General features: G+C 49.0%; 1 protein-coding gene across 1 annotated transcript in view; it reads right to left on the bottom strand.

Moving 5' to 3' along the window:
* Positions 1 to 4,449: 4,449 nt before the first annotated feature.
* LGMN (legumain) overlaps positions 4,450 to 17,939 on the bottom strand; it is a 50,296-nt gene continuing 36,806 nt past the window's right edge. Inside the window, exons 3-13 of the mRNA XM_006839561.1 lie at positions 16,406 to 16,487; positions 14,571 to 14,656; positions 13,421 to 13,496; positions 12,592 to 12,654; positions 11,839 to 11,905; positions 10,390 to 10,508; positions 10,211 to 10,300; positions 9,066 to 9,266; positions 6,445 to 6,615; positions 4,747 to 4,814; positions 4,450 to 4,492 (exon numbers count right to left, since the gene is read on the bottom strand). Coding sequence (XP_006839624.1) covers positions 4,450 to 4,492; positions 4,747 to 4,814; positions 6,445 to 6,615; positions 9,066 to 9,266; positions 10,211 to 10,300; positions 10,390 to 10,508; positions 11,839 to 11,905; positions 12,592 to 12,654; positions 13,421 to 13,496; positions 14,571 to 14,656; positions 16,406 to 16,487 — 1,066 coding nt within the window. The remainder of the gene's footprint in view (positions 4,493 to 4,746; positions 4,815 to 6,444; positions 6,616 to 9,065; positions 9,267 to 10,210; positions 10,301 to 10,389; positions 10,509 to 11,838; positions 11,906 to 12,591; positions 12,655 to 13,420; positions 13,497 to 14,570; positions 14,657 to 16,405; positions 16,488 to 17,939) is intronic.

Genomic DNA, 17,939 nt, shown 5'->3' with positions numbered 1-17,939 from the left:
GGGCATTGCTTGGTGTTTCGTGGCTGGTAGATGCATCCTTTTCCCATGACAGATCTGTTCCTCTTTTATAAAACCCCATGCACAACGGGTCAGGGTTGGAGCCCACACTGCTCAGGCCTCCTTAGCATAAGAGAAGAAAACCCCCTTTCACACAGGATCACATTTACAGATTTTGGCATCGCTTTTGGGGGAGGATAGAATTCAATCGGTAAGAGTTGAAAAAGGGGATCACACTGAAGCTCTTGCTTTGCATCCTGTTGTAACAAAGTCCTTTGGCAAGCTGGGTCAATTTCGGCCTCTTCAGTTATCAAGGGCAAAGGGAGAACGTGAACACGTGGATTCAGAGTGTGCTGCCTGTGGGGAATGGGTTGTCTCAAGACCCCTGGAGAATAAAATCTGCAGCAAGGAGTGGTGGTAGGTGAAGCTGAAGATGCAGGTCCAGCTGGGCCATGAATGGTCCTGGTTGGCAGCACAAAACAAAAAGAGTTTCTAACAAGCCGCTGCCAACAACTCATGACAGCCTCACAGGTGTCGAGAGGAACAGTGTTCCACACGGTTAACAATGGCTATGGTCTCTGTTTCCAAACGTAGATTTATCTCAAGGACTATCTTTAAGACACCTTTGTTGTTGTTATTAAGTGCCGTCGAGTTGGTTCCAACTCATAGCAACCCTGTATAAGGTTTCTGAGGCTGTAAAGCCTCATCTTTCTCCCACGAAACAGCTAGTACTTTCGAACTGCTGACCTTGAAGTTAGCAGCCCACTTGGAACCACTATGCTACCAAAATTCCTTAATCCTTCCATGCTGAGATCTAATAGAATGTGATCCCTTCCCCCATGATGTGGTATGTGCTCAGCCCTGCTCTGATGTGATTCTCTCAATGTATCGTAAACCCACATTTCTGTGATGGCCATGAGGCATGATACCAGCAAACAGAGCTCAGAGGGACCTACACCACTATGAGAGATCAGCCAGGAGGGAAGTGCAGCCTTGAACCTGGATTCCCTGCGCTGTGAAGTTCCTAGATTCAGAGGACGATTTATGCTGAGACACATGGAGCTGTCCAAGGAATGCTGGGCTTACAGCTACTGAGAGGAGACTGGGACCTTTCTCCAGAGTTAGTGCTCTGAACTCAGACTTTGAGCCTCCTAAACTCTGAGAAAAGGAGCTCTGGTAGTGAGTGTAATGGTTATGAATTGGGCTGCTAACCTTAGGGTCAGCAGTTCGAAACTACCAGCTGTTCCATGGGAGGCTTTCTGCTTCCATAAGATTTACAGCCGTGGAAACCCTGTACAGGGTTGCTATGAGTCGGAACCGACTCCACGGCACATAACAACAAACTGTGAGAAAATACATTTGTTTGGTAAAGGCATCCCCTGGTGGTATCTGTTTTAGCAGAACTAGAGGACTAAGACGGAGCTGACTTGGAGGGGTCCACTGGCCAAAAACGGCCATTTTGCGCTTCAATATGAAAGAGAATTATGATAGGTTGAAACTCATGACAAGTTTAAACCCCATAGTTAACTGGTCATCTTCTGAGGGTGAAAGGGAACCAATTCAAAAAGGAGGTCAACGATGAGGTCAAAATTAAGCATGGTCCAGCTTTTCCTAAGTGAACTGTACCAACAGGCAACCAAATACAGGTAAGAGGAACTCTCTCAGTATAGTCAGTCCATTTAAAACAAAATGGCAGAATTGGATTTTCACCATCTTACAGCCGTCCAGTGAATGAACGAATCTAGGCATTGAACATCATTGACTGCTGACATGAAAAAGCACAACCAATCAGTGTGCTCCAGATGAAAGAGCGCCAAGACCAACACCAAACCAACTTCATGCAGCTAGAATTGCCCCATAGGGTTTCCATATCTTTATGGAAGCAGACAACTTTCTCCTGTGGAATGGCTGATGCTTTCAAACTGTTGACCTTTCAGCTAGCAGCCTATCACTTTAACAGGGGGCTACCAGGGCCCCTGAATTGAAGAGCACAGTGCCACCTATAATCCTGCCAAAGGGATCAGACCAAAGACCCAGCTGCTAAAAGTTTTGGGGATCTAAAGAACATGTGAGCAGCCCCACCAGTGTGCAGCCCGTAAAACCAATGAAAACTTAACAGGAAACAGCTGGTCATTCGGTGGAGACTCAAGACATTCTCTTTTTTACAAAAGTTGTTGAGGCGGGGCTTGATGGCGGCTAGGGTGGAGGTCTAGTGAAGTTCGCCGCCAGCCATATCACAGAATACCAGGCAAAGCAGATCCAGGGCAGAGCTCCCAAACTCGGAACCACAGAGATAAGAATATTTTAAAAGTTTGAAGGCTTATAGCTAGTGGAACTTGAAGCTGAAGTAAAAAATCACGTACTTTAGAATCTGCCGGGCTGGGCTCGGAGGCCTGGAGCCGACATCTTGGGTGAGACCAAACGGGGGAACAGAAACACCATGGAAAAACACCGCGGGAACCTTGGAGCAAAGGTGGACAATACGTTTTATCAGTTTTGCTTTGTTCTGATTTTTTTTTTTTGATATATGGTTATATTTGATAATGGTGGTGGTGGTGGTTATGTGTCAGGGTAATGTGCCATGGAATCGGAACCGACTCATAGCGACCCTGTACAGGGTTTGTGAGGCTGTAAATCCTTACGGGGCCAGAAAGCCTCATCTTTCTCCCGCAGAACAGCTGGTGGTTTCAAACTGCTGACCTTAAAGTTCGCAGCCCAATTCGTAACTACTACGCTACCAGAGCTCCTTGTATTTGATAATGGAAAGGTAAAAAATAAAGTTGTTGTTAGGTGCCATGAGGTTAGTTCCGACTATTAGCACCCCTGTGCACAAAAAGCAGGAAACACTGCCCGGACCTGGACCAACACCACAATCGTTACATTTCAGCCCATTGCTGCAGCCACTTAGCAATCCATCTCCTTGGGGGCCTTCCTCTTTTTCACCGACTTTCCACTTTAACAAGCACAATGTCCTTCTCCAGGTATGTCTGATAGTATGTATGAAGTATGTCTCGCCATCCTTGCCTCCCCTCCATCAGCTGTGGCAGAGCCCATTCCAACCTGTGTGACGGGTCAGCAGAAAATTGAGCACCATGGTCTTTTTCCCATGGAAATCTGTGATCTTGAAGCTGGATCAGCAGGTCCTTCTTCCAAAGAGTCCCTGGGAGGGCTCAGCCCTGCCACCCTTTTGACTAGTAGTTGAATGCTTAATGTTGACACCCCCAGGAAACCTCACTGATGGTTGGGAATGACTGATCCATTTCCTGTCTGTATAAATGTGCCTGTTCTGGATGGTTCCTAGAAACATCCAGCCTACCATCGTCTGTGGCTGGCTTCTTTCACTCGGCATGATCTTTTCCTGGTTCGTGCATGTTGCAGCCTATATCGGTACTTCATTCTTTTTATTGCCTAACATTCCATGGCAGGGGTGCAGTGTGAGTAACCCTTACCTGTCTCTATCTAACAGGCCCACACCTCCCTGGGCTGAGGGAAATGGGCCAGACATTCCTCTGCCTTCAGGGAGCTCTCGGGACCCATCTCCCTGTCTGCATGTGTTGTAAGGGAGCCTCCAGTACATGCTGCATCAAATGCGACAGATGCAGGAAGGGGGACTTGTGACTGGTGGGAAGAGCGGGAAATCGGAGGAAGGTTCAGAATAAGTAGAGAGATGTATAGGGTCTAGAGAGATGAAGGGAAAGGCATTCCAGGGCAAGCCAAGATTGGAAGCTGCAAAGTCCAAGCAGTGTTGCTGTTCCATTCCATGGAGTCGGTTCTGACTCACAGCGACCCCATGTAGGGTTTTTGAGGCTTGGCTGGTGGGTTTGAAGCTAGCAATCCAGTGCTTTTCCTACAGTATGAAACAGCATCGAGGTTAGTCAGAGGGGAGCGAGGGGTGATGCGGCCTGAAAAGACACAAGGAGAGGTCAGGAGCACACGCCACAAAGCCAGGTGCTAGCAGTTAACACTTGGTTTCGGCAATCAATCTTTATTTTTAAGACTTGTCCATTACTGCAGAATAAAATACAAAAGCAACCAAAATCATGAGATTTTCTAATAGGTTTTCACTGGGGACGGAGGACCCTCCTCTTCAGTAGAATCATTCTGTAGGCTTAGGTTTCAGCTGTGACTCGCCTCAAATTCCTCGAAGCAAAGACTCTCTCACTGGCTACAGGAGCCCAAGTGAACGTCTTCCTCCTTCAAACGAGTGAGCGAAAGAACCTCATAAAAAGCGAAAACGTTTCTCAACACACAGCCTGATCCATGCAAATGTGTTGTTTCTCAGAGCATCACACACGGCCTGCAGTAGGTTGGGCATTTACTTGAAGGTGTGGGAGCCACCTGGTCAGAGAAAGGCCCAACTGCATTCCCCAAGAGGATTGGGGCAGGTCCACTCGTCTGTCTCAGCATTTCCGCGGCAGTGCTCACACTTGGAGGCGACAGAAAGGTAGTTTTTCAGTAGTAACCGAGGCACACCTTGTCCATAGCCAGCTTTATTCTGAAAGAGACAGGAGGACTCACTCTGTGAAGTGTGTCAGCTCTGCAGGAATGACAGACACAACCCAACACAGAACAGGAAGTAATCTGTGAAAGAGCCACCCAACAATTAGCACTGGAAACGCAGCCAGTCAGAATTCCACTGGCAGAAGGATCTAGAACACAGCTGGAGGCAGGAGCTGGCAGAGACAACCTTGCCTGTGTGCTGAACAGTCAGAACTGACCCCTCCAAATGCCCTTCAAACGCTGACTCACCTGTCCACTGGGTAGGGCTTCTCACAGAGGTTGACCAGCACATACAAATGTCTCAACGCATACTCGTACTAGAAGAAAATGTCCAAGAGAAGATGGGATAAGCTGTCATCATTTCACTGAACAACCAGCTCTCCATTCTTCCTATGTGAACATGCCATGTCTGTAGCCCCGACTAGCAACAGGGCTCTGGCACGCCTACTCCGTCAGTTCTGACACAAGTTAAATGCTTCATTTTTTTAAAAAAAAAGCATTATTATTTTAAAAGGCATTATTATTGCCTCTTACTGTCAGTTAAAGGGGCTCTGGTAGCATAGTGGTTACGAGTCGGGCTGCTAACTTTCAAGGTCAGCAGTTTGAAACTACAAGTGGAATGTGGGAGAAAGCTGAGGTCTCGGAAACCCTATACAGGGTCGCTGTGAGTCAGAACCCACTCCACGGCACACTACCACCACCACCGTTATCAGGAGCCCTGGTGGCATGGTGGGTTAAAACACTGGGATGCTAACTGCAAAGTTGGTGGTTCAAACTCACAAGATGAGGCTGCCTACTCCTATAAAGATTTACAGGCTCGGAAATCCTAAGAACCAATTCTGCTCTGTGCTGTAAGGTCACCACGAGTTGAAATGGACTTGACAGTAGTGGGTTTGACCGTGATTGGTATCTTTATAAATCTGATCTTGGTCTTTGGGGTTGAGAGTGATAACATCAGCAAATAATATACTGCAAAACTATGTATAAACACAAGAGACAAAGTAATAAAAAAACCACCTGACCTGTCATTAAATTCACTTCCTCTTAACCCAAATATGTTGTAATTTGCCAGATTTGGCCTGTGGGCTGCACAAGGTGATACTCACCAGAAAGCTTGTCAGTTGCCCGCCAGCCCTGACCTTCTGCCATTTGCAGGAACCTGTGCTCTTGTCCCCTCCATGGGGGTCAGGGAGGGAGGGTGAGAGCAGACCCAGTGGGGAGGGGGCATGGGGGCTGCTGAGGAGCAAGTGCTGAGAGGCAGGGACAGCAGGAGTGTGGAGGCTGAAGTGGGCAGGACCCTGACATGCTGGGACCATACAGTGTCTGGAGACCAGGCCTTGTGTCTAGTGACTCGGACAGCCTTCCTCCTCACTCCCATCCAAGGCCTTGGGGACACACCCTTTGCTTCCTCATCTGAGTGGAGCTTCAGCCTTCTACAAAGTGACTGTTAACAGGTCAAATTGTGTCCCCTCAAAATATTTGTTTGAACCTGAATCCCTTCACGTATGTGTGGAGGCCATCTCACCAGGGAATGATGAAGGATGGCCTTTGGGTTAATGAGGCCTGGTCAGGGCCGGGTGTGTCTTCAGCCAATTACTGCTGAGATAAACAGAGAGCAGATGTGGTATAGACTGGGGAAGACAGCTCCTCCCACGTCACATGAATACTGAAAGGAACCAAGGAACAGCAGCTGAGAGAGTCCAGACCTTCCCCCAGAGCCCACAGAGAGGAACAGCCCTCCCCTAGAGCCAGCAGCCTGAACTGTGAGAAAATGAATCTGTTTGTCAAAACACCCCCTTGTGGTATTTCTGCTCTAGCGGGAAACCAAGACAGGATAGCACTAGATGCGCTTCCCAGTGGATAACACGAGTTTGGCTTTCAGATTCAAGACGCTGGGAAAGCCCTACATCGGGGTGCAGGCGAGGTGTGGGGCAGGTCTGGGCTTACCTTGGAGGAATGCCAGTTGAAGCAGTGTGTGCGGAAGTACGTGGCAGCGTCCTGGTAGCAGGAGTACTCTGTGAGCTCCGCTCTCTTGGTGAGGCACTCCTCCAGCTCCGCTTCAGATGTCACCAGCATGGAGATAATCCTTTGCACAGACTTCTCTATGAGGTGCCGGGCCTGTGGAGACACGCAGTGTGGCAAGGCAGCTCTCGTGGAGGCAGCGCCCCTGGTACGGGGCAGAAGCGCATTTACAGGCTCCACTTCACGCAGCACCTGACACGTAATCCGACGCCAAGATGGAGCTGTGCTTTATGGGGATTGAAAATTTGGCCAAGGACAATGGTGACAGTTCTACACCATGACCGAGGTCACTGATCTCACTGAATTGTTTACCTGAAAAATTGTTTGTGGTGCTATCTATGAATTCTACAATTAAAAAGAAAAGAAAAGAAAAATCTAAAAACAAGACACACAAAAAACTCACCTATAAACATCCCAGCCATTAAAAAGTAAATGCAGTCTAAGGAGGGCAAGAGAGGCGTATGCAAAGCTTCCAAACAGCTAGAAATCTTTAGGAGGACCCTGTCTCTTTGGAATCTTTTAGTATGGTGGAAATATTTGTCTAAACTCTCCAAGAACAGGCCCGTCCAACCTGAAGGACAGGGGGTGCGGGCCTGTGACGTGAAGCAGGCTGAGGTCTGGTGAACGGAGTTGATCATCCAACAGTGAGAAAAGGGCCAACAAAGCCATTGTTTCCTCCCAGGCGCTGAAAACCAGTATCAGAAGGAGCAAACGTCTTCCCTATTAAAGCAGATTTTACCAGCAAGTCTCTGTGTGTCTGAATTCAACAAAGGCTCCAGGCCCACTGAGTGTTAGACCACCCATCCTCAAAGCGTGGCCCATGATGTGTCCTCCTTCCTAACTAGACACCTGAGTAAGACCAAACTTCTTCAGACCCTTCACCCCAAACATCATTCTTCTATGAAAAAATTAATTTGTTCAAGTGAAAAGAATAAAAAATCACTACTACCACAGAGAATTCTGGAGCACATGTGACAATCCGCATTCTTCCATGAAGCTGGGCACAGGAAAAATTAGCAAAAATGTAAAGCTGACATGTTTATTACCAAAGTTGCCTTTGTGCTGGAAAATCGTTCTTTTTTTTTTTTTTTCATTTGAAAAAAAAATTACTACAAATAGATTATTGTTTGAGTGAATAATTATTTTGAAATATGAGTTTGTTTCTAATGTAGTATGCATCAGTAGACAGAGCTTGGGATCAGTCATGTATGCAGCTAGATGCCCGAGCACCTCCGTATGACATATGCTGGTTCCACACATGCCCACTCATTTTCAGGAAAATTGGTTATATGCATTTAAAACAGGATGTTAGAAAAAGGACCAGGCTTGCTGGTGAGACAGAGAGACAGGAGGAACCTGAGACTGTGGCCCTTGGGCACCTTCAGGTCTGGAATGGGACTCGTGGGACTTACAGCCAAGCAGTAAGAAGTATAGACGGGGACATCAACACTGCTGAGTTATGCTCACTACGAATGACATCATTCGACATCAAAAGGGCAATATGTCCCTAAATACAAAGTTGAGGCTCGTTGGGAAGGGGGGTAGAGTGGAAAGAGGAGCCCCAGGGAGGAAGCAGGCTCATTGTTGTTGCAGGGAGAGACATGAAACCAAGTGCATAATCTGCTGAATGCGAAACTGAAGATCGACTGTCAACCTTCACTCAATTCACAGTAAAAAGTTAAAAAAACACAGACACAAGAAAAGCACATGTAAGACAAGTAAACCAGTGAAAGTGGGAACCTGTGTAACATAGAAACCCATTAAGATAAGAGATTTTCTGTCAGAAGCAGAAAACACAAAGGTTTCTCACTAACAGAGAGCAACAGAAATGTGTCCCATTAGAGGTGAAAACTCATGAGACCCAGAGGCACAAGCAGACCCGCGCCCCCTCCCAAGTTCCGGCTCTCACACATTCCACCATCTTCTCTTCTCTCTCTCCTAGAAAACTCTTAACTGCAGGGCTACAGAACATTCTCCACTGCGCTGAGGAGACAAGAGCTCTGGGCAGCACCCAGGAAATGCTCTCTTTGTGGCCCCAACATCACAGCTAGGAGGTAAAAAGCAACTGCCTGCTCCACAAAGACCTACAGCTCCTAGAGACAGACCCACCCCTTGGAGCAGACCCCTCGTACGCATGTTAGAAGTGTTTTGGCCTCTAGGGTTCAGAGGGGTTTTGTGGCCTGGATTATTTTTATGTAATTCGCTAACGCGCAAACAGATAAACATGGCTTCTGAGCAGCAGGTGTTAAGGGGGACCAGCCACACGCCACGTTCTCAGGCAGGACATAGGAGAGTTGGCCTCCTGTGAACAAAGGGTGATGGTCAGGGTGCCTGCTCTGCTCACGTTTCTGTCTCACACACATACAAAGGCTGGCATCCTTTCCCAGGTACTCCCGAGAGGCGGAAGGAAGGTGACCCTGGCGTCCCAGCACCTGGTTCTGTATAGTGCTGGGTGGCTGTCCAGGGACAGAGACCGTGGGTCACACATGCTGCACACCCAGAGCAGGTAAAGGGAACCTGGGAAGGCTCCCTTTACCTCGACTCACCTCCAGATGCCTGTCTATCTTCTGGAGAAGGTCCCGGGTCTCCTGCAGGTCATTGGTAGCCATGAGTTTCCTTTTCATGATGGCCAGGGGCACCTCGGGGCTAGGGGTGAGGTCCAGGTGCTTGACAGGAGGCAGGGAGATGGGCGAGCTGGCTTTGTGTTTGATGCCCTGAAACTGCATCAGCTTCATGGTGGAGATGGACTGTGGGGAGACACAGACGCAGGTCCAGTCTTTCCCTATGAGGCTCACAGTTCACTGCAGATGGCTCGCGGACACTGAAGGGCTATGACCACAGCCTGATGTGCAGCTGACCTTCAGCAGAAGGCCCAGCAACACCTGCCTGAGCTCTCCCACAGCAGGGACCATTGCCCACGTATGCAATGGAAATGTGGGTCTCCCATCGAGCAAGCCAGGGCCAGAGGGGCATCTGCCAGGGGCCACCCTGGACTGTGCTAACCACGCTCAGCTGCGTCTTCCTCTGCTTCTGCCTCTATCCCATGGCCACCCAGAAGCCTGGCCAGGTCTCCAGGGCATCCTGAGATCAGGTGATGGCCAGAGATGGCAGGCTCACAGGTATTTCTTCTAGAGGGCCAAGGCAGGTACCCACGAGCAGGTGTCAGCGGCCACACTTGCCCGGCGCAAGTCACCTTCCTTGAACAAACCACCCTAGCCCCAGCTCTGTCACTGACAGCCCAAGCCTTCTGCAGCCACCAGCTTTGACTTCGGCTGGGCCTGACGGATTTGCCTATTTAACCACCTGGGACCTTTCTGGACACAGCCTCTAATTCCGACAGGGCTCAGGTGACAGACTAATAATTTGCAGTGAAGCAGGACTCTAGAGAAGCCACAGAGTGGGGGTTCAGAGAGGGCAGGTATCACCTGAGTAAGCTCTGTGTGTCAGGCCTGTCCTGTGGTCAGTGTCTTAATGGACGATCTTGTGCCCCCTAATGTTCTAGGGACCTGGCATGCTAGGGTTTTGCCTATAAAGCTTGACTAAAATCTTGCCACTTTGTCGATCCAAAACTGGGCAGAGTTCATGGTAGAGAGGCATCTCTCATCAGATTTACCGTCTTCCCCAAGAGCGTCTCAGCCAGTCTGCCTGGGACTTAGCGGGCAGACCGCAGGCGTGCAGGGCCTACACTCACTTTGTTTCCGTACTGCATGACGTGGCTGGTGTTGGTGTGGGATTTGACCAGCTGGTATTGCTTGTGCAGGGTCTCCTTCGTCAAGTCCTCCTGTGATAATGTAAGCGTGGGAAGTCCTTCAACACTCAGGGCCTGATGGCTAGGCCTCGCCCGCCCACCCTGAGTCTCCCGGGGCTCACCACGTCTGAGTCTTCCATCCAGTTGACGCTGTACCAGTCGCCCAGGTAGGTGGCTCTCTGTTCGTCATAGTAGCAGGCATAGGACGACTCGCTGGGGTTGGCAGCAGTAGTTGCATAAACTAGGAGAAACGGGAAACATCTTTTTGTCCTATTTTGCTCCTGGTTGTGGAACACAAGTGTAAGCCCCTCCTCCTGGAATCAAATCCAGCCATTTACAACCAGCACAAGCAAAGGAAGGAAGATGAGGCTGTGAGCGTCAGCCCTGCTCATGGGAGGAGGTCCCTGCATGGTGCTAACAGTTAATGCACTCAGCTGCTAACCATGGGTACCTCAGAAGAAAGGCCTGGGTACTTAGGCATTTCTGAAACAGAAGCCATTGAGAACTTTATGAAGCACAGTTATACTCCAACACAGATGGCGGCCGCCGTGGGCTGGGGGCTGACCAAACAGCCACTGGTTGAGTTGGTTAAAGTTCATGTGAAAGAGAAGAAGCCAGGTGTGAAGACTCCTTTTTGGTAGCAGGAAGCAAAGCACTGGTAACATGATCAAAGGGACACCATCCGCCCAGGGCTAATGCTCGGAGGGCAGGACGAGACAGGAAAGAAAGGACACAGGAAATGCAGGGAGGAAGTGGGAAGAAAACTGACACTCTGTGGGAACTGCAGTCAATGCGACGAAACAGTGTGTGTGGACTGTTGAATGGAAAGCCAATTTACTTGGTGAACTTCTACTCAAATCACAAAAAGCTGCACACACGCATACTCAACAGCAAGATACTTTAGAAGAAGGCTTAGAGATTATATATATCACAGCTCCCGAATGTGAAGAAGATGGACCTAATTTCATTTCCAGAGAAAGTTAACATTCATTGAAAACATAGTCAGACTGGCTAAGCCAGTGTAACCATTTACTACCTGCCTGCCACAGGCTCAGAACTGTGCTGGACAAACGTTCTAGAACTCTCCCAATGGACAGGTACTATCTTTATCCCCATTTAAGTAACACGCCCAAGATCAGAGAGCCAGCAAGCAACTTGAGGCAGAGGACTGAGGCTGGTGCAAAGCTGTGAATCCCCTTGAACCCACGTCCGGACTGTGGCCTGAAGTAGCGCTACAGAACTGGGAGGAGAAAGTGAAGCTCACAGGCAGTCTCCGGTTTCTTGACCACAAACCCTCAAGTCAAGGAGCCCTGGTGGCGCAGTGGTTAAGTGCCTGGCTGCCTTCCAGAATGGAGGCGATTTGAACCCACGAACCACTCTGCAGGAGAATTACCTGGTGACCTGCTCCTGTCTGGATTTACAGTCTGGAAAACCCTATAGGCTAGTTCCATTCTGCCGTATTGGGTGGTGATAAGTCAGGATCCTCCAAGAGCGGAGGACAGGTCCCTGAAGACACAGAGCACCGGGAAGCACGATGGCCATGTGTGAGCTCCCTGCTCCCCCCCACCTACCATTGATGTCATCGGGCAGATGCTTCATCATGGAACCAGATTCGCAGGCTTCAATGTAGAACACCATCTGGGAGGCAGAAGGACACGATGAGCCCACAACCCCCAGGCACCACTCTGCCCATCCCCCGGCCTCCTTTCAGAGACGTTCTCTTGTGCTTTCGGAAGATGTCTCTGCTGCCAGAGGCCGCAAAGTGCTGTCACACAGGGGACACGATATAGTCATCGCTAAGAGAGGAAAATGGTCTAGCTCTTGGAAGACGAAGGCAAAGGACATGAGCCAAAGAGGGGGCTGCGGCAAGCCGTCGCCTGTCCACACCAGGGTGCGGTTTCAGAGTACACCAGCTGGGGGCTTCCTTTTCTCCTTGTTCTCAGAGGCTCACGCATGAGCACTCCAGAGCCTTCTGCTGACTGCTGCAGGCCAGAGAGGCCAAGGAGAAGGCAGCGTGACCTTGGCCTCCCCAACTGTCCAAAATGCCTGCTGCTGAGGGCCCAGACCAACAGAGTCAGCCTCACCTGGACACCTCTCAGAAGGACAAATGCTCAGGTTCTGCCCAGACCTACTGAGTCCAGCCCTCTGGTACTGAGGGTGCCCTGGAATGATAGCAGCTTAGACCTGAGGAACCAGAGGTCAAGACTACTCGAAACGAGGGCCTTTCCAGAGAACACAACTTTACACCATTAGATGGCCGGTCAGAGCTGTTGGCTGTGCTTCCACTGACTGCCCCAACCTCCTCCTCCAGGGCCCACCATCACCTTTTGGTACATCTTGTGCTTGTACATGTAATGGATGGTCTTGTTCAAGTCCTTCACGTGAAGCTGAAAAGGTAAGAATGCTGACAGTCACATCTCACATCACACCTGCAGGAGAAATCACTGAGAAGTGCTGGTGATTCCTTCTACCTCCCCGCCCACAGAGACAAACAGGGCGTGTAGCACGGTCCCAGAACGGCGACCGTATTTAAAGGAAGAGCGAACGTGCGTGGCCACTCATTACTGTCTCAGGTGACAGGAGGGTTTGTTCTGCTGTGTCTAGAGCAGCACACCTGAGACACGTAAGTCCTGAGGCGATACCAATGTGTGATGCGGGAGGAAACACCTTGACTAGTTCATTAGTGCATACTGCGCTTTTTAAGTGCAGCATCTCAAACCTGCTTCCTTTCTGTAGGGCAGAGGGGAGCTGGCCCAGAGGTCTCTGAGGCTGTGGTCTTTCTCCCATGGAGCAGCCTCTGGATTTGAACAATGAGTTGTGTGAGTGGGGAGGGGAACAAGTCAGAAATGGAGGGTGAGAATGGCTGCTCGATTCAAAATCTGTCATTGATGCCGCCGAATACCACATGCAGAAACTGCTGAATTGGCATATGGCTGCACAGTTTCAACAACAACAAAGACGAAGACAGGCAGGGGGAATGTTCTGATTGGCTTTTGGAAAGACTTCACGCTTGGTCCCCCAGCCCCATCCTGCACACACATAAACCAACCCTGGACGGTCATAAAGAAAGCGCACATTACTGCTGAAGTCTCAATACATAAGCTTTTGTTTTCATTCTCCGTTAAAACGTTGGAAACGTGAACAAAGACTCACATCATCGTTAGGAAAAGCCAGCAACCCCGGAGCTCCGTGATCGGTGAAGTACACGAAGACGTGATCCCGGGGGCCACTGCCAAGACAAAATAAGCCCCTGCTTAGCAGCTGACAGAAACAGAGCCACCTCCGAGAGGGGAGCAGAGTTCTGCGGGGAGCTCACTGCTTTGGTTCCCTGCAAGACTGCCCACATCAAGAACAGAGAGGTCAGTCACCCAGCCAGGTAAGAAACGCCCAGGGGTCCTGCAGACAGGTCTCTCGGGCCCCTCGGATCCCACAGGCATATTCTGGAGCCAGGAAATTCTAGAATAACAGCAGGTGAGGAGGAGAGACCTTTCTAGGAAGGTGTATCACATACGCTGTGGCAACGGGGACTCACACCAGGCAGACACGTTCCATCCAGAGCTCCCCTAAATCAGTAAGGGGAGCTGGAACATGTAGCCAGACACAGCCTGGCCAGGTAGGGCTCCACCTGAAGGACTGCCTCAGGGTTACAGAGATGAAGAGCTGAAATGTCTCCTCTCTGCTCTGTGTCACCTAAGCTTTGCTGGACTGAGTCTCACCTCTGGCATCGAAGTAAAAACCAGCCTAGGAAATGGCTTTGTGATGATTTCAAGTCTTAATGGGAAAAAACTGAAAGAAGCCAAGAAAGCTTCATAAAAGGAAAGGGGGGAAAAAAAAGAAATCCCACCACTGGCCAGGTATCTGCGACTCTGGAGGTACGCTGTTGTGACGGAAGAGCACGACAGGAAGGAGAGGTGGGACAAGCCGTGGAGCTAGCTTTCCCCAGCCCAAACGTGTCTGTTCTGTTCTCCCTGTGCAGCTGGCCTGCCACCAAAGCACAGAGCGGGCAGCACGGTGCCCTGTAACCTGGCTGGCCCACAGGGGAGCCACACCTGCTCAGTGAGCAACATGGGAGGGAATGCAGAGAACAAGGATGCCCAGATCAGGAGGGGCAGCAGTTTAAACACCACACACGGTTTTGGTAAGAACGAACCAGGTGACAGGGGATCTCAGGGAGAAGCGGGCTGCCAGGCAGAGCCCCGTGCAGTCTGCCTTTAGTCACGGTGAGCTCTCCACCCTGGAACTTCTCACAGGTACAGAGGCCCCCAGTCCTTGAGCAAGGTGGGCATCCACACACAGGCCTTACCTCTTCAAGACTTTCCCGGAGCCTTTGCCCTTCACTGCCTCTGCATCACCTTTCAACACAGCAAGGAAATTTCCTGGGGTGACATCCTACAAAGAATGGGGAGGTAAAGCCAGATGCAGCTGATATTGTCAAGCAGTGGGTTGGGGGGTGAGGAGTAGACCCAGGCCCCCAACCCATACATCTGCAAGGCTCGTGGTGTAAGAGCCAACGCTTCACAAACAAGACAGACAAGTGAGCAAGGCCTGTATTCTGAGGCATGCACACAAGCTCTTCCCAAAGAGCCTCTTGTTTTTGGCTGATGGAGACTCAGGAAGCCTCCTGCCCTTGCTTTGGGGCCATTGTGAGTCCGTGTGGAGAGACCTATACATGCGGGTAGGAGGAACAACTGCCAGAGGGAGAGGAAAACCCCCAGAGAGAGTGAAGGAGGAGGGAGAAACATCAGCACAGAGTCCTCCCCTGTCAGCTGCTTGCAGCCTTGGAGGCTGAGTCCCAGAGACACTGACATCCTGAGAGGGACATTGTATAAATGATTAAAACACATAGCTGCCATCAAATTGATTTTCACTCATTGGCAACCATGTGTGCACAGCAGAAATGCACTCCATAGAGTTTAAATTTTAAGGGCTGCTTTTTAGAAAACAGATCGCCAGACCTTTCTTCTGAGGTGCCGTTGGGTGGTTTCAAACCTCCAACCTTTTGGTTAGTAGTTGAGTGTGCTGACTGTTTGCACCACCAGGGCTCCTGTATAAACAACCGCTGCTCATTTAAAAACAACCAACACAGAGAAGTACAAAGGGAAAAAAATAAATAAAAGAATCACCCAAAACTCACCATCTAGATCCAAACATTTCCTTATATAAATACACGGGAAGAAATCATTTTTAAAAATGAGACCGTCCATGTTATACCTATAATGTACCAAATGTAATTGGCATGAGAACTATTGGTTTTTAAAAACCCTCTGAGCTTAAGAAAAAAAGATTATGAAAACCATGATGCTGAAGTCATTAAGGTGTTTTTTTTTTTAAATGGGTCAATTTTAAATGGTCTCAAATGCCTGGACAGGAAGTGGGATAATACGCACCCACTAGTGATTAACAGGAGTCCTGTTAATGTGCCAGACTGCAAAGCCATTTGAACTACAAGGTCGGTGATTCAAGCTCACCAGTTGCTCCTTGGAAACCCTATACAGGGTTGCTATGGGTTGGAACTGACTCGATGGTGCTTAACAACAGTAAGAGTAATTAACAGGAGACTATTTGAGCAAGTGGTTATGAATCAGGCTGCTAATCTCATAGTCAGCAGTTCGAAACTACCAGCTGTTCCGCGGAAGAAGGATGAGGCTTTCTGCTCCCATAAAGATTTACAGCCTTGGAAACCCTGTACAGGGTCATTATAAGTCAGAACCGACTCCACGCATATAATAACAACAACAACATCTGAGCAAACTCCTGAGATTTTTCCATAGGCCAAGTGCTGAGACAATTGACTTTCATAAAAAACACACACAGTTCATCTTTAATCAGGTTAGCAACAATCCCCAAAGAAAATTGGGTATTATCAAAGGAAATCTATCATCAGGATTAAAGTATAAGACGAGAGGCTATCAGCAGACAAAAAACAAATTTCCTCAGCAGACAAAAAACAAATTTACTTAGCTCTGCTTTCTTTCAAAACACTCAGAGATGATGTCACGTGCAAATCCTGGTATGAACATGAAATTAGACATAGGAACAGAGAATAGCAATCGGTCGAGTGAGGTTCTGATTCTAGAAGTATCAGGAAGAAAGAAAGGGGAGTCACTGCCCCTGAGTAAGACCAGACCAGTAACTCACCTCACCGGTGTAATCCTTGAGGACACCGCTGTACACGTCTGTGCCGTTGGGTCTGTTAATCACGATGCCTGGAGTGGGGTTGCTGAAAGGGAAGTAACAGGTCTCTGGGATCTCTTCAAAAAATCAGCAAGCAAGCAGGCCTGAACAGTCACATCAGCATGCTTGGGATTCTAGCAGCGGGGGAGCTCAATCCAAGAGTTCTAGATAAGAGCAGCCAAGGACTGAGCCCCAGAAACCTAGGACAGGTGCCACAGGACAGGGCCCCTCCGGCCTTCTGGTGAAAATCAAAACCTGTTGCCAATGAGTTGACTCTTAACTCACAGCGACTCCTGTGTGTCTGAGGAGGACTGGACTCAGGGTTCTTGGTGGCTAGTTTTCCGGAGGTAGACCACCGAGTCTTTCTCCCTAGGCACCTCTGGATGGACTTGAACCTCCAACCCTTTAGTTAGTGCATGAACTGTTGTTAATGTGCCTTTTTCCCAATATCCAGGAGCTCTTGATCTCCTGGTAGAAACCAGGTAGTATCTTTGGGCCCAGGTCCCACCAAGTATGATTTCAGAATGAAATTACTTTCAGAAAAAGACAAGGGAGGAAAACAGGCGGTTAGCTGTCCGAGCTTCAGAATGTGTCACGAACTAGAGGCCACAGCAGGGTAACCGAGGGGCCGTGGTCCTCAGAGCAGGCAGTTTAATGCCCATTCTCACTGCTTCTGATCTTTGCAGGAAATGAGATAAGCAAGCATGGCAGGTTTTCAAAACAAAATCCAACAAACAGTAACAGTCAAAAGGTCATAAAAAACTACAACACCTCTACAAGAAAGAGACAAACAACCCAATTAAAAAATGGGCACAGGACGTGAACAGACACTGCACCACGGAAGATATTCAGGCAGCCAACAAACATTATGAAGAAATGGTCATTAGCCATTAGAGAGATGCAACTCAAAACTTCAGTAAGCCATAATCTCTCACCAACAGTAACAACCAAGTCCAATAAAACAGAATACAAGTGTGGCTGAGGGTGTGGAGAGACTGGGACCCTTCCACTCTGCTGGTGGGACTGTAAAATGGTTCAACCACTCTGGAGAACAGCATGGCGCTTCCGTAGAAAGCTGGAGATAGAAATACCGTATGATGCAGCAATTCCTCTACTTGGTATAAGGCGGTGGTGATGGTGTGCCATGGAGTCGGTTCAGACTCATAACAACTCAGCATAGGGTTTCTGAGGCTGCAAATCTTTACAGGAGCAGAAAGCCTCATCTTTCTCCCGTTGAATGGCTGTTAGTTTCAAATTGCTGACCTTTAGGTTAGCAGCCAGACTCATAACCACTATGCTACCAGAGCTCAGGACGAGTAGATATATGCACACCAATGTTCATCACAGCATTATTCATTCACAATAGCAAAACGATGGAGACAGTCTAAGTTCCTCAAATAGAAGACTGGATAAACAAATGTTGGTACATACACACAAAGTAAGAAAAACAATGAATCTGCAAACCACCTTCTAATCTTGGATGAACCTGGAGGACATT

Source organism: Chrysochloris asiatica, unplaced genomic scaffold, assembly GCF_000296735.1.
Source record: "Chrysochloris asiatica unplaced genomic scaffold, ChrAsi1.0 scaffold00025, whole genome shotgun sequence".
Classification (NCBI taxonomy): Eukaryota; Metazoa; Chordata; class Mammalia; order Afrosoricida; family Chrysochloridae; genus Chrysochloris; species Chrysochloris asiatica.
The sequence above is the reverse complement of the archived record's forward strand: the minus strand, read 5'-3'. Positions and strand labels throughout refer to the sequence as shown.